This window comes from Tenrec ecaudatus, chromosome 17 (assembly GCF_050624435.1).
Source record: "Tenrec ecaudatus isolate mTenEca1 chromosome 17, mTenEca1.hap1, whole genome shotgun sequence".
NCBI classification, from domain to species: domain Eukaryota; kingdom Metazoa; phylum Chordata; class Mammalia; order Afrosoricida; family Tenrecidae; genus Tenrec; species Tenrec ecaudatus.
In genome coordinates this window covers 55687724-55703521 of record NC_134546.1, presented here as the reverse complement: position 1 = coordinate 55703521, position 15798 = coordinate 55687724, and the positions used below count along the sequence as shown (strand labels likewise).

The 15798-nt window shown below is 55.6% G+C and overlaps 1 protein-coding gene across 1 annotated transcript in view; it reads left to right on the top strand.

Moving 5' to 3' along the window:
- Positions 1 to 15798, top strand: part of CCDC33 (coiled-coil domain containing 33) — a 134372-nt gene that overhangs the window by 48159 nt on the left and 70415 nt on the right. The window contains exons 4-5 of the mRNA XM_075535561.1: positions 828 to 982; positions 12012 to 12145. Of these exons, the coding sequence (XP_075391676.1) occupies positions 828 to 982; positions 12012 to 12145 (289 nt within the window). The remainder of the gene's footprint in view (positions 1 to 827; positions 983 to 12011; positions 12146 to 15798) is intronic.

The following is a 15798-nucleotide window of genomic DNA, read 5'->3' as shown; positions in this document are numbered from 1 at the left end:
GGTATCAGGCATCAGAAGACCCAAAACTAACAACCATTTTGATGCAAATGAAGGGAGTCAGAATGGAGACCCAAAGCCCATCTGTAGACAAGGGGACAAGCCAGCCAGGGTGCAGTATAACACCTAGGAAACACACAGCATTCCTCTAATTATTTAAACTTCTCACCACACACCGCCACTATCATGACCGCTGTGCTATCTCACGAATCTGCCTAGACCAGAGCATGTACACTGCTGCAGATAAGAGCTCTGGACACACGGAATCCGGGAAGATTGAGGACTAATACTGGGAGTAGCAATACCATGAGGGGAAGGGGAAGGTAGGGGGAGAAAGGGGGAACCGATCTCAATGATTGGCATACAACCCCCCCCCCCCAACATGGGAACAAACAACAGAAACATGGGTGAAGGGAGACAGCGAACGGTGTAAAATATGAAATGAAAATAATTTATAAATGATTCACAAGGGGGAGAAAAGAGGAGCTGATACTAAGGGCTCAAGAAGAAAAAACATGTTTTAGAAATGATGGCAACCTATGTACAAATGTGCTTGAAACATTGGTGTATGGATTGTTATAAGAGCTGTAAGATCCCCCAATAAAATGATCTATAAAAGAAAGAAAATAAATATGGGGTAGGGCGGGTGGAGGGTGGGAGAAGTTAAGGTCAAAGACAAGAGCTGTTGTCATTCCAGACTGAGAGGATGAAAGGAGACAGTCACGGGAGGGGACCTGTGAGAGGGACTAGCCACTATGGGGTGGCACTTAAGGGAGGCGACCACACCAGAAGAGGTCTCTCAGCCCTGGCTCTCCCCACAGGAGTTCGAGGACCCACGGGATCCCCTGGACACCTCCCAGGCCACAGAGTCTGGCAACAGCCATTTGTCCCCTTCCAGGATGGAGATGGTCGAGGTCACTCTCCACGGAGCTGTTAACCTACCCACCAACAAGGATGGCTCCGATCCACAGCCCTATGTGATAGTGTAAGTACCACGCTGGGACAGGGAAAGGCGCCGGGCTGTGATGAGGACTAGGCGTGATGGTTGGTAGTTCAGGACTGGGCCTGGGTCCCCAGCGGGGAATCACATTGGGGCTCTGCAAATGGGAGGCCTGCTGCTCAGTCTCCCTGCTGGTGCATGGGATGCAGCCTGCAGGCCTGGAGGCGTGAGGGGCTCTTGGATCTCACAACCAGCTAGTTTCAGCTCAGCCAGGACTCAGAGCTCAGAGGGGCTGAGCCCTTGTGACAACCATAGCCGCTCCTGACCTGTGGGTGCCCCATTCCACCACACTCAGCCCTGGGACAGGCACCTCCCAGCCATCCTCTCCTTGAGCCCCGCTGCCACTTTCCCAGCGGTGGGGGCTTCATTGGTTCTGCCCTGGGGTACACCACCCCCAGCTGCTGGGGACACATCTCGGTACAGCCTGGTACCCAAAGCCTGTCTGCCGCCCACCTTAGGGGCCTTACATGTCCAGAAGAGCAGCAAGATCGTCTCTGTGCCCTCAAATTGTGCTAACCAAGGACAGAACCTGGATGTCCACTTCCATGCCCCCAGCAATGCACCCAGCATAGGCCTGGGCACAGACTTAGGGTCCAGAGGGCAACCAAGGCAAACACCCGGTTACTGTGGCAACCCCATCCCCACAAGGCAAAAGGGGACCGGAAACTGTGCTGGGGACCAACAGGTGAAACACTTGCTTGCCTCTGAAGCAGCATCTCTCCCAGCCCGCCCCCCACCCCACCTCCTCTCCTCCCCTCCCCCAGCTCCATCTCAGTCTGGGCCGAGGACAGGTGGCAGAGAGCAGGCTTGGCAGGGAGGCTGTTTCTCGCTGAGCGACCGGCTTCTCCCCTCAGCTATTTCCATAAACCAATTATCGCCGATCATCTCGGGAGACGCAGGCGCCGCCTATCACCAATCCAGCCCGGGCGGCGGGCGGGGAGCTGGGCACTGCGACCCGCGCCGTCACCCCGTTGCCATGGGAACGCGCGGCGGGAGCCAGGCGGGGATGGGAAGGTGCTGGGCACATTCCAGCTTGCTGGCGCCCTCGGAGAGGCTGCAGCTCCTGGGGCGGGGAGAGGCTAGAGATGGGGGCTGGTGGGGGTGGGGAGCGCATCACAGCCCCCAGCCCACCCTGGGAGGGGCCGGAGCCCACGGGCTGAAGGAGGTGCTAATGAGATGCAAATGAACCAGGAAGTGAGGACCCCAGGGTCCTGTAGTGCTAGCCGCCCCCCAGCCCTGGGCAGCCCCCAGCCCCCAGGGGACTCCTTAGAAGGGTCTGAACCCTGAAAAGTGATGGTGACCACAGACGGCCGAGTTCAGAACACACAGAAACAGCATCAAATAAGCACAAGCAAGTCCGCTGAAGTTTTCATTTTCTCATGATGAATACTTCACTTCAGGGCTTAAAAATAAACACACACACACACCCCCAACATTTGTTGGGAAATGTCTTTTCATTCCAGTTTTTCACAACCTTTGTGAAATGCATATACACCAACCAAACCACTGCCAGCGAGTCACCGCTGACTCATAGCGACACATGGGTTTCTGTAACTGTTCACAAGCGTAGAAAGCCCAACGCCTGATCCCTGTGCAGCTGGTGGTTTCCAACTCCCGACCATGCAGATCGCAGATAGCAGCTGAACGCAGAACCACGACACCACCATGTCATATATAGTATATACTATATAACATCATATATAATATATACTATATGACTATAATATATTACTGTATCTGCAAATGGAGCTTTTGCTCTATACACACATATCTTTAAATATACTAATGTCTCATTCTTTTGGATTCATCTTTATTTTTTCAATCCTTTTATTGGGGGCTCGTACAATTCTTATCACAATCCATACATCCATCCATTGTGTCAAGAACATATGTACCTTTGTTGACATCATCATTCTCAAAACATTTGCCTTCTACTTGAGCCCTTAATATCTACTGTTCATTTCCCCCCTCTGTCCCCACTCCCCCCTACCTCATGAACCCTTCATCATTCATAAATTATTACTATTTTGTCATATATTACACTGTCTGATGTCTCCCCCTGCCCTCTTCTCTGCTGTCCCTCCCCCAGGGAGGAGGCTATACGTAGATTCCTGTAATCAGTTCTGGATTCATCTTTTTGTAGCTCCTGTTAGGGGCCTCTAAGCTTAACAGCCCAGTTGCATTCCCTGCTCTGGGAAGAAGTTTCTGCCACCCCATTTTGCTCACCTCAGATGGGGGTCAGGAAGTCTTGGTCTACCCTGTTCTCTGTCCTCCTGTCTCCGTTTGGTGCCTATGAGCAGACAGTCCCAGGGAGGGGCGCTGAGTGAGGAGTGGGCCCCGTTGATGGAAGAGCTGATGAGGACCCCCGTCTTTGGGGCATGTCCACTTCACCCCTTATCAGAGCCTTGAGACCCATGATGATGGGTGTCCTCCTACCCAAGGGGCCCCACACTTACTGGCCCCGTGGGTAAGGGAAGGCTCTTGCCCACTGTGTGATTCGGTTTCACTCCATCTCAACTCTCCAACTGGCTTCCAATCTGACTGTGGCAGAACAACTTTCTCAAAAGTCACAGGGGAACGCCATGCCTGGCCCTGTGTCGACAGGCAGCTCGTTCGTCTCATGGGATCTCTTAATGGTGTCAGTCCCTGGTGACCGATCTACTGGAGCCCTCTCTTCTCGGGGATCTCTTCCTCTGTGTCCACACTTTGTCTGTTCGACCTGGAGGTCACGGCTTCGTTAGCGTTCCTCCTTCAGTGTCCTCTTCCCTCATCCTGGAATCAGGGATCATATCCCTTTACCCCCTAGGCTTGTCCATTTCTCCTGCCTCTCGGTTCTGGCTACTTCTCTCCCAGGGAGCTCCATTACTCCCCGAGATGACCACACCTTCTCATTGCTCTTGTACCCCTGATCTTGGCCCTCTCCTGCCACAGCCTTTATTTTGAGCCCTCTCGTGCCTCCCTGTTGCTCCTAGGACCGAGAGGGTTCCCGGCCCAGCATAGGGGAGTTTGAACTGGCCTTCCTGGCTCCCCACCAACATACTCCACCTCCCACTCTGCTCACCCCTACTAGAATTCTCCATTCTCCAAGCAGGCCCTGTCCTCACCCACCCAGGCACACTCCCATCCCAGGGGCAGACTCCCTCCTCCTCCTCTTCTCCATTAACAAAACAAAACAAAAACCAGACTCCCTGCCATGGAACCAATTCTTATTCATGGTGACCCTATAGAACCAGATAGAACTGCCCTTGTGGGTTTACAAGACTGTAAATCTTTACAGGAGGCTAAAGCCTCATTTGTCTCCTGAAGACTGGCTGGTAGTTTCAAACTGTTGACCTCGTGATTAGCAGCCCAGAACGTAACCACCACTCCCAGACCCAGCCAAACCCTCTAAGCCTCAGTTTTCCCATGGCCAGGATGTAAAGTTTAGCGTCCAAACTATCCCAGGCCTGTCCTGATTAGACAGTCTGTGGCCAATGGCCAGAATGACTTGGTCTCTGGCCTGGGAAGAGGTGTCCAGTCTTTAGAGACAGCAAGTGCCCCTGCTGGGCAGCTGTGAGACAGGTTCCATGCCCAAGACTTCTGGACAAAGGCTCAGGCTCAGGGTCTCCCTGGCTGGCCTAGGCCTGGCTCGTGGTCCTGGGGCCTGAGCAGTGCCTGGCATCTGTCTCCCAGGTTGGCACAGAAAAACCTGTCCATCAGGACACAGCAGGGGCCAGGAAAGCAGCGGCACTGACAGGTGGGGGGACTTTAGTAGGCAGGGGGGGCTGCTGTAGGGGAGGGGCCAGCCAGGCGAGAGCCTGTGGAGTCTGACCCTCTGCTTGAGGCTGGGGAGCTGGGCTGCCAGGCTTGGCAGATGCCTCTCTGGCTGTGTGTTGTCCTGAGTTAAGGAGTGGGGACCAAGCCAGTACTGGGCAGGGGAGGCTGCTTCCTCTGTGCACAGGGAGCGGGCGTGGCTCAGGCCAGGGGAGAGGAATGAGACAGATGATGTCAGCTAGAGTTGTGCTCAGGAGACCTTGGATAAGACAGCCCTGACCTTGATCACAGTGTGTCTTTCCCGTCACACTCTGAGCCCTGACCTTGGACACACATTGAACTTTGACCCTGGACACACCCTAGACCCGGACCCTGGGCACACACTGACACACACACACCCCTCCATGGAAACATACTGGAACCTGACCCTGGTCACACTCTGAATGGGTAATACCTCAATTCTTGGCTTCGCCCGATGAAAGCGTTCACACCGAAGTCTGTTTTGTAAACCAAGTGAGTTTGTATGAAGGACAGGACAAGTTTCAAGTTTCACAGTCTCAAAGGGGTTCACAACTGGGCACGAGCAACCTCGTGGAAAAGGCACCCCCACATGCAGAACAGGGGCCAGAGAGCGAGGGGGCCAGAGGCTGGCACAAGCAGGGGCAGGAGAGTACAAGGGGCCAGAGAGAGGCTGTGGGCCCCAAGTAGGCCCTGACGGGGCACTCCTGGGCAGCATGTGTGCACCCGACCCTCCAGCTTGCTGACCAGGAGCAGGGTAAAAGGAGATCAGCTTTCCCTTAGCCAGGATATTTAAATCCTCTGGCTGGGGAGGCATGGTTGAAGGTATTGGTTGACTCCATTGGCTGGGTTAAGCCCACCTGGGCGAGGTCATCAGCCTGGGCCTAGTTTGGACCACCCAGGTGTACCTCCCACCTGGCTCAGGGGCTTGAATAGGAGTTTGGGGTCTTCATAGGTGTCTAATGGCTGCCTGATTTCCTTCCAACCTCCTCTAGGGGAGCTTTGCAGGCATGGGAGGGACAACCCTCCTGTCCCTAAACCTAAGTACCTAACAGATACACACTGAGCCCTGACCCAGGTCACACTCTGAGCCCTGATCTTGGTCCCATGCTGAGCCCTGATTCTGGCCACATCCTCAGCCCCAATCCTGGTCACAGGCTGAGCCTCAGACTCAACTGGAGAAAGGATTAAAAGGAGGGCGATTTACCAGGTAAGAGAGGGAGGGAAATAGCGGGCTAGACCCATTGCATCTCCTGTGTGGCTGGCAAACCTCCTCCCATCTAATCACCACCCAGTCCTGTGCTTTGGCATCGTGGGATCCCCATGTCACAGGCAAGGTTACTGAGGCTCAGGGCATTTCTGTGACCTGCCCAACAGCGGCACCATTGAGTGTCTAAACTGAGCCAGGATGTAGGATTCCCAAATCTGTAAAAGCTCTTTCCTCCTGGTCCTGCCTTAATCTCTCCTGCAGGGATGCATGGGGCCAGTCTGGAGACACCTGCTGGGATCTGAACTTCCCACCTCCTCACTGTCTGGTGGTGGGCCTTTGGTCAAGGGCCTCAAAGGACAGGGCTCCAGGCCAAGTGGGTGGAGAGCCAGCATGACTCACTGCAGACCTGCGGGCCTGTCTCAGGGTTGGGCTCAGCTAAAATAACAGGAACAGTCTGGGTGACGTGATTGTGATTGTAGGAACAGCACCAGGAAGAAGCGGCCTCCTTTACTGGTTAGATCCCTCTCTGAGCTTGGTCCCCTCCATATTCGGCTCTCTCTCAATGGGCCTGGCAGAAGAGGCCAGCTGTCCCCGAGTTAGAGAACCAGGGCAGCCAAAGGGCGTGCCTGAGGTCGAGTGGCTGGTCAGCGGAAGATGACTCTCTGTCTGGCTCCAGCAGGATGCCCAGGGGAAAAGGCAGGAGGCAGGCGCAGGCCCTGGATCTGCTGCTGCTGCTGCCCACACCTGCTGCAGATGATGTAGGCCCCAGGAGGCTGAGCCTTGGAATTGTTATGCAGTGAGATTGCCTCTCTGACCCCAGGCTGTAAACACAGCTGGCGTCAGCGGTTCAAAGGAAAGTTGGCCCCGACCCCTAGCCAGACTGTAACCACAGGGATGCTTTCCAGATGTTGCCCAAGGCCCTGCCCAGGGTCCCCTGAGGGCTTCTCATGCCTGAGACACAGAGACAGACCCCAGAAGACTTGTGCCGTCTTCCAGGGACATTGAGAAAGAACAGGCAATGCCGGCCTGAGAGGGGAGCAAGTATGGTGGTGTTGGGGGGTGGGGCTTGGGGTGCAGGGGGACTTCTTGGTCCTGGCCCACAGCTAGTCACAGATAGGCCAGCTGCCTCCTCTGCTCAGCTCTGAGCCTGGGCAGACACCTGGGGCATCCTCTCAGTTCTCCCTGACGTCTGGTTTCCCTCTGTCCTTGCCTTCCCCGTGGTCCTCAGGACCAGAGGGCTTGTGGTCTAGGGCAGCAGTTTTCAACCTGTGGGTCGTGACCCCTTTGGGGGAGGTCAAAGGACCCTTTCACAGGGGTCGCCTAAGACCATCGGAAAACACATATTTCTGATGGTCTTAGGAACTGAGGACACCACTCTGCTATCTGTCTCCAGGTGGGGCCGCCCACAAGCAGATACACCCACCTATGAGTACCCGGCATGAAGACTGTTACCCATGCTGCACTCACCATGCCTTAAGACAAAGTTTCATTGATTTGCCATTAGAAATAAATATTTTACAATATATAATGGCATATTGTTTTTGTGATGAATCACTTTGCTTGAATTATATTGAATTTGTAACAATGAAAATACATCTCGTCTATTAGACATTTACATGATGATTCGTAACAGTAGCAAAATGACAGTGATGAAGTAGCAATGAAATAATTTCATGGGTGGGGCAGTCACCACCACATGAGGAACTGTATTTAAGGGTCGCGGTATGAGGGAGGTTGAGCACCACTGGGCCAGGGAAAAGCAAGGGAGACCATTGGTCAGGGAGCTGGGCTCTGGCTTCCAATGCAGCTACACAAACAGACACACCACACACACACACACACACACACACACACACAGTTCCATCAGCAGGATCTACACCAGAAATGGCGAACTCGGTGCCTTTAGGGTCCAAGCGGGTGACACAGTAGCGAGCAGAGGTCATGGGACAACCTGGGGAGCACACAGCTCCCTGCAGAGGTTGGGAAGTTCATCATTCTATCTGGCCCAGATCCCTCCCGTTTTTAGTCTGCATCCATGAGGAAGGAGGTACACAGAAGAGAGAAAGTCCAGAGGAAACCCATTGAGGCCCCCAAGTCCTGTCTTGTCTGTCTCACCCCTACCTGGAGCCCGGGTTGACAGACAGGTGGGCTCTCCGCCCTCTGTCTAAAAGGTGGCTCCTGGGAGCCTCAAGCTAGGCCACAGCGCAGCTTGACACAGGTCTGTGTTGGTCGAGTGCCTAAAACAGAGTGGGGAAGGCTCTCTGGAAGAGCAGACGAGAGAGAAGGGACAATGAGGCCTGACAGTCTGACTTGGCACTTGCCACAAGCCTGTTGCTGTGGGCCTCTCCTGCCTTGCCTGCCTCCCTGAGCTGCTGCCCATGTGGGCCACAAGGAGGGGGGAGGAACAGTGTTCCCATCTCCCAGGAAGAGCCTTCCCTTTGTCCAAGCACTCAGCTCAGAGCTCCTGGGAATGGGCCACATCTTCTTTCCGAAGCCCTGGTGGTGCTGGGGTGAGCTTTCACACCCACCAGCCCTCCCCGGGAGAAAGGCAGGGCTGTGGGCTCGGTAAAGATCGGGGAACCCTATCTAGGGCTGCTCTGAGTGGAAATGGATTCGATGGCAGTGGTGGTCTTGCCAGGGCCTGTGTGGGTGGGGAATGGGCTGGCCTCCCGTTTGCAGATCCGCCCCCGCCAACTCCAGAATCAGTTACTGTGTAAGTGGAGGCCCACCTGTGGTGTTGTAGCGCCATCAGCAATTAGTGATGCTTCATTAGAACCCAATTAATACATGAAAGCCCAGGGTAAGAGGCCCATCCTTTGCCGGGAAGAGCAGCCACGCTCAGGCCACAAGTGGCAGTTTCTTGGGTGGAACAACAAACCAAACCAAACCCACTGCTTGGAGTCAGTTCTGACTCTCAGCGAAGCTGTGGGACAGGGGAGAACTGCCCCTGAGGCTTTCTGAGACTGGGACTAGAAAGCCTCATCTTTCTCCTGCAGAGCGCCTGCTGGTTTTGAACTGCTGACTTGTAGGTTAACAGTCCAACTCGTAACCACTAAACCCCCAGGGCACCTGCCCCTGGGTGGTGGGGAGAGATAAGAGAGAGGGAACAGTTCCCTCCTCTCTGAACCCGCCCCCCCCACCCCTCCCCTCACAGCAGCTGCCCTTGGAAACTAGAAAGCCCAGTTGCTCTTAGTGGTGACCTTGAAAAAAGTAAGCAAACTCCTTCCAGTTCCCTCCCTCCCTCTCACAGGTGGGTGTGGGCCTGGCCCCCAGCATCTGCCAGGGTGGGAGCCCCCACCATGGCTGACTATACCTGACCTTTGTCAAGTGCACACATCCCCTTTAAACACCGGGCCGGGGGTGGGTGGGAAGGAGAAAAGACTTTTCTGGCAGCTGATCTGTGCCTCCGAACCCCCCGCCGTTCCACCCAGGCAGAGCCGCATCAAGTCTTAATGCCAAGGCCACGGGCACTTCCCTCAGCCGCTCCTGCAGCTGCCTGGTAAAGCTAGAGCAGGACTTGGGGCGGGGGAGGGGGGGGATGGGCAAGCCCTGGAGAGACCCCTAAACTCTGGGTCTGTAACCGAAACCTGTCAGGGGCCAGGAGTCTCAGCATCCTAGGTAATCAGCCCAGGCCACGTACTGGGGGCTGGGGGCTGAGTCAGCTCAGCCCCTTCCCCTATCCTGTGAGGACCCCAGGCCCCTCTTTCTCTGTTTTCTAGAACAGCATCGAGGCCCAGAGGAATCAGCCGTGCCGGGAAAAGCCATTACCCTGACAGCTTCCTCCACATGCTAAAAGCCTCTTCCTTGCCCATTGGCCTCACCCCTCCCAAGCTATGTCTTCTCCACTCACCTCCGCTGTCTGCTTTCCATGGGAGCAGGGAGAGGAGCTGCTGGCTTAATTCCTGCTCTCCTACCCGGAAGCTTCCTGGCTCCCTCATCCTGCCCCATCTAATTCCACCTGGGATTCTTGGACTTGTGTAGGGAAAGAGAGGTGGCAGGAGTCCACAGAGGTCAGGAAGAGACAGGCCCTGAATCCTGTCACCACTCTGCTGTGACTGAAGTCAGCTGCTCCCCGACGTCAGTGCTACCTGCTCCGTCCACCCTGCGCCAGGGGTCTGTCAGCCCAGGCTTGTTGCTTGAGGTGGAGGAAGGCCCTGCTTGGACACCTTCATGGACTCCCATCCTAGTGGGTCACAAGCAGCTGAGAACCCTGAGGCTTAGACTCTGGCATGTGGGATGGGGTGGGGGGTGGGGGAAGCCACTGGAGGGAGTCAGGGCATGGAGAAACCTAGGACAGGGCTTCAGGCACAGGCCCGGGAGGGAGCAGCCCTCGACCCACACTCTGCCTGAGGGGGAGCGGAGGGGCAGCCGAGCACCACATCTCTTCCACTCTGCCACCTTCTGCCCTCCAGCCTGCAGTTTCCCAGAAGCGCCTGGCTCCTACCGCTGGTCCTAGGGTTCCTGGGTCTGGAGGGCACTGAGCAGGAGGGAGGCACCCTCCCCTCCTCAGGCCCCTTCTCGCATCACAAAGAAAAACATAGCTTGAAGCGGGACTGCTTAGGGGTCCCCAGCATCCCATCCTCCCTGGTGCTCATAACCACCCTCTGAGGTACCACTGTTGACAGGATAAACTGAGGCTCAGAGAGGGGACCTCACCCAGAGAGGATCATGGTCTCTAAACCCACCTCTCTTTCTAGGACTCCACGCCTGGGCCACACTACCAGGGAGTGCTCTTGTAGACCCAGAACCAGGACCAAGATGGGGAGAAACAGGCCAAGGGGGTGGGGACAGGTGGTAGTACAGCCTCTGAGACTGAAATCTCTCCTGCTTTTGGGTAATAAATTCTGATCATTGTGATAATGGGGGGAGGTATAATTAACATTTTCAAGGTAGCTGGAAGCATAGAAACTCATTTCGTTTCCATAACAACCCTGCCGGCTGGGGATGGTTGCTCCTCCCGTTTTAGGACAGGAGGAAAAGAAAGTACTTGAGGCAGTGTCACTTGCCCAAAGTCCGGAGCAGAGCTGGGATGGGAAACCCCAGAGGGCTGACAGCGGCAGGGTCCCTGTGACCAGCCCCTCGGCTGACCCTGGGAGTGGAGGGCAGGTCTCCCACAGGAAAAATCATCTGTAGAAGCAGGTCTGGTGTGAGTGGGGAGCGGGAGCAGCCGCAGTGTCAGCAGGGCAGAGGGAGCAGCGAGGGCCAGGCCCCAGAGGGCTTCCTAGAACAGACTGGACTGGGGTTGGGCAGGCTGGTGAAGATGTCTCTCTGCTTCCCACCCTGGGATCCCACATGTGCAGGAGACTCCCCCCACCCTGAGGGTATGGGACAACCCCCTGACAGGTTCTGGGGGCTCTCCCCGAAACCCCAGCACCCACTGCTGCAGCAACTGCACCAACACCTCGGACACCCCTCCACCAGGAATTCCCTCTCCCCGAGCTGTTTCATATTTGCCTCATCCCCATGCCCATGGGTGCACTAGGGTGCAGCAGGAAACCCCTCAATGGCACCATAATGCCAGACCCAGCCCCAGTGCTCAACCAGGGCCCCTGCACACAGTGGCACACAGTGGGTACTAGAGAAGGGCACAGAGCCAGGAGACCGTGGGCATCTGGGCCAGACACTTCGGGAAATGAGGGGCAAAAGAAAGGACAGGCGCTGCTACCTCCCAGGCCCCTCCCACCTAGCAGATCCCCAAGAGAGGTGGGGAGGGCATCCTTGCACACACGGCTGGCACTATGCACCCCTTCTCTGGCAGTGGCCCACTCCCACCCTCACCCTCGCCCAGAACCTCTGAGCTCAAGTGACCATTCAAGTGGTGGAACATGTGACCCAGACGGTCCCCTGGCCTGGTAGGACAGAGGGCTGAGATCCCCTGGGCCTGAGGGACAAGATTGCCCATACCAGGCCGGTCACACTCCATGCTCTGCCCACGATGCATGATGCATGGACAGTGGGGTATGAGGCTGGGCTGGGGAAGCAGCAGGCAGGACACTGTCTCCGGCTCACCCCTGTCCTTGTCCCCCTCCACAGGAAAACCACCTCGCAGGATGCACAGAAACAGGACTCCACGGCCGTCACCTCTGTGACTTCAAAGTACACCAGGTCCCCCGTCTGGAGGGACACCATGAAACTAGAGATCCCCGCTGACAGTGCTGGGAAGGAAGGTGAGGCTGGGGGCAGGAAGAGGCCTGGGGTCAGGGCTGGGAAGGAAGGTGAGGCTGGGGGCAGGAAGAGGCCTGGGGTTGGGATGGGCGGGGGTGCAGGTGCTTTGCAAAGGGAAGCCCAGAAAGCCACTTACAAAGGTGGCAAAATCCCGCCACCACTCAGCTGAAAGCCATCTGAACACCTTGGTCTCAGTTAAAAAACTGTTTTAAAGGAAACCAGAAAAAGAAATCCTGATCTTGTCACGCCTCATCTCCCAGCCTGTTCGAACGGAAGAGCCGCTCCACATAAACGCATTTCCCAGACAATGAGAGCTTATCTTTTTATGACCGTTATTATTTCTATGGCTGTTATTCCTGCCGTCTCCTGCTGCGGGGCCCCAGCAGGCCCAGGTGGGCTTCCTAGCTCCCCCTAATCGATGGTCCTGTAGAGGCCCCAGCAGCCTCCCAGGAGCATGGATGAGCAAACTGGTTTGCAGGGAGGCCAGAGAGTTGGCTGCAGGGCTGTCGTCAGTGAGCGGAGGGGCCAGGACTCAGCACTGCTTGCTCTTGTAAGGGTCCAGTGTCCTATCTGCCACATGTGGATTTAAAAAAAAAAAAGTTCTGAACCTTTCTCCCTGCCCAGACCTCCCTGGGTCACTGCCCACCCACGAAGAGGCATGTCCGGGGCTTCCCAAAGGTTGGGGTCTCCTCTTAGAGAAATTGCACCCCTCGCCCCAAGGAAACCCTTTCAGCCCCCTGGCTTCGGCCAGGTCTAGCCTGGGTGGACGATTTCGATGTTTCAAGGCAGGGTTTAAACCAGTGTTTTCCAAAGGGAGCGATGCCACTTCCTGGGGGTGGGGTGGCTTGAAATGATCCAGGGGGCTGCAACAGGCGAGGCCGCACTTGGTCCTGGAGTGTGGGCTACAGTGAAAAAGGTCTCATTGCCAGGGGGGCGCTGAGTCCTTGGGTTGCTAAGCCAAATAAGCATGAGAACCTATGACTTAGACTGAGCCCCCAGGCACCCATGTTCACACACATGTGCACATACATGGACCAGGGGGCTTTAAAATGGTTCTCGGAAAATGGAATCGGGAGATACTGGGATTCTTCCATGAGCTTTTGGAAACCTCTTCATATTTTCACACCATAGGCCAGGGCTTGACTGACTAGCTGATGCCAGGGCTGCTGGGAATACGGGCACTATAGGAACCAGTCACATTGACTGCCTTAGGGCATCAGAAGGACCCCCATCTCCCTTCTTGTGGGTGGGTCCCTCCTCCCCTTGAAGGCCTTGGGCAGAACTGGTTGTTCTTTGTCCATCTCCCAAATACAAAATCTAGAGGCTGTAGGAACTGGAGGAGGGAGATGGGAGGGGGAGGGACATCGTTGAAACAGGAGGAAGCGAGCTCTAGGTCAAGGTAGAGAATTGATTTCTTTTTCCTCCTATAAATGGGTAGGCAGAGCCATTGGGGTGATTTGAGAAAATGCAAACAAGGAAAACTGACTCAGGCTTTCATGCAAATCCACACGTGAGCCTGTGTGGATGTCCATGGGCTGGTTCCTGTGTGTGTTTGTGTGTGTACATTGTGTGTGAGTAGGTACACGCTGGCGTGTTGGTGTGTCTGGTGGCAGTGTGTGTGTGTGTGGTGAATGGGAACATGCATGGGAACACATAGTTTGCATGCTGTGTACATACATGTACGTGCAGGTGCATTTGTGTGGCTAAGGGGAAGTTGGGGGATGGTGAGCAGAGCTGGGTTGGGACAACCCCCCGGGTGATGAGAGGAAGGGGTGTGATGAGGTCAGTGGCCTTGAGGCAGCAGAAATGGGGACAGGGGGTGAGGACATCTGGGCAGGCAGCGAACATTGGCAGGTGCTAGATGCTTGCTGGAATCTGACTAGAACCGGTTGCTGTGGTGATGTGTGTGGTAGAGGGTGGGGGAGGCAAGGGGCTGAGCCAAGAGGCAGGGGCAGGGTGAGTGGAGGCATAGGGATGTGTTAATGGAAAGCTAAGGGGAGTTCCAGCCCCCCCGCCCCCCCCCCACCCCACATGTTAGGGCCAAAGCAGGCAGGTGGCACAAATGACTTGGTAACCACACAAAGGGGGCTGGTGGGGACACAGCACGATGCCCCGAGAAGTTGGTGAGGCCTGTCTGTAACATGGAGACAGGGCTGGGAGGGTGGCCATCCCCCCAATAATGGCTCTTCTACTGGTGGGGACTCTTCCCCAAATGTCAACCAGGATTGGGGGCTCAAGGTCCCTAGGGCCTCGTGGCTTTGATTGGGACCTCCAGCTGAATTTCCTCAGTTCACTCAGGGTCAAGAGTCACAGAAAATGAATAAGGAGGAGGCCAGTGCACACCCCACTGGAGAGCCCGACCGCCACCCTCCCACCCTTACCCTACTCCTGAGGGGGGGGAGGGGAGAGGAGATTTTTAAACAGTAACCTTGTTCCAGAGCAGGGTAGTGGGTACAGGTTAAGTGGCCTGCTAAAGGCCACAGAAACAGAGCAAGAAGGTAACAATACTGGGACCAACCCCTTGCTGTACCCTTTCTTCAAGCCAGTCCAAAAACGTTTGCTGCCCTTCCCACCCTCCTCCGCACTGAGCATGGACCCCATGTGGCTAGCTCTTGAGGGGCCTTGGCAAGCATCCCTCCCTCTCTGGGCCTACAAGGTCTTGGGAAGAGGTCTAGGGAGGAGGAGGGGAGAGGTAGATTATTTAACATGACCCTCAGCTCCCATCTACACTCCCAAGTTCAATGACCCACCCCATGTCCAAATGACCCGTTCAGTTGCAAGTCACCCAGAACCAAGGAGATCCCAGCCTGTGAGCACAGTAGGACCAGCAGCTGTCCCTGGTGCTGAAGCCTCTTAGCTCAAAGGGAGACACAGGGCAGTCTTTCTTGGCCTCTCTCTCAGGTTCATCTTTAACTCCTTCTCCTTCATTCTCTACTCCCTCCTCCGCACCCCTCTTCCTCTTTTCCTCTCTCACCTCTCCTTCCTCAGGTCTCAGTCTTACAGAGTGGGGAAGACCCCTCAGAGCCTATGGACCCAGCCTGGCTCACCAGCCACTTACCAGTAGTGTGATGACCAAGAGACCCTGGGTGGCGTAGTGGTTATGCATGGGGCTGCTAACCACAGGTCCGCAGTTTGAAACCACCAACCGCTCCTTGAAAGAAAGATGAGGCTTACTGCTCCCGTAAAGAGTCACAGTCCCAGAAACCCACAGGGGCCGTTGTGCCCTGTCCTATGGGGTCACGATGAGTGGCCTTGACTCGGTAGCAGTGAGAGAGAGTGGTGCCCACTCTGTGCCACCCTTCTCAGCCCCAGCGGACAGACTGAAAACGGAGACAGTCACTGATTGCTGTGAAGGGGGCTGCGCATAGGAGCGCTCATCCCCGTGCCTGGCACACAGTGGGTGCTCCTTACATGGCACTACTCGCTGGTTGCAGGCAGTCCCCTCAGCACGCATCCAAAGTGGACACTTTTCATGACAAAATGAGATCACTTTAGAGAGAGGGCACTGAGGGGGCATGCTTCTGAATGTTCCTTCTGTCTCTGGTCGCTTGTCCTCTTTCCCTTCCCATTGGAGGGTTCTTGGCCAGGTCACTGTTGCTGACTGAGCCTCCATTTCCTCTTATATGTGGGAGAGGGGCCCTCCCTTCTCGCCTGC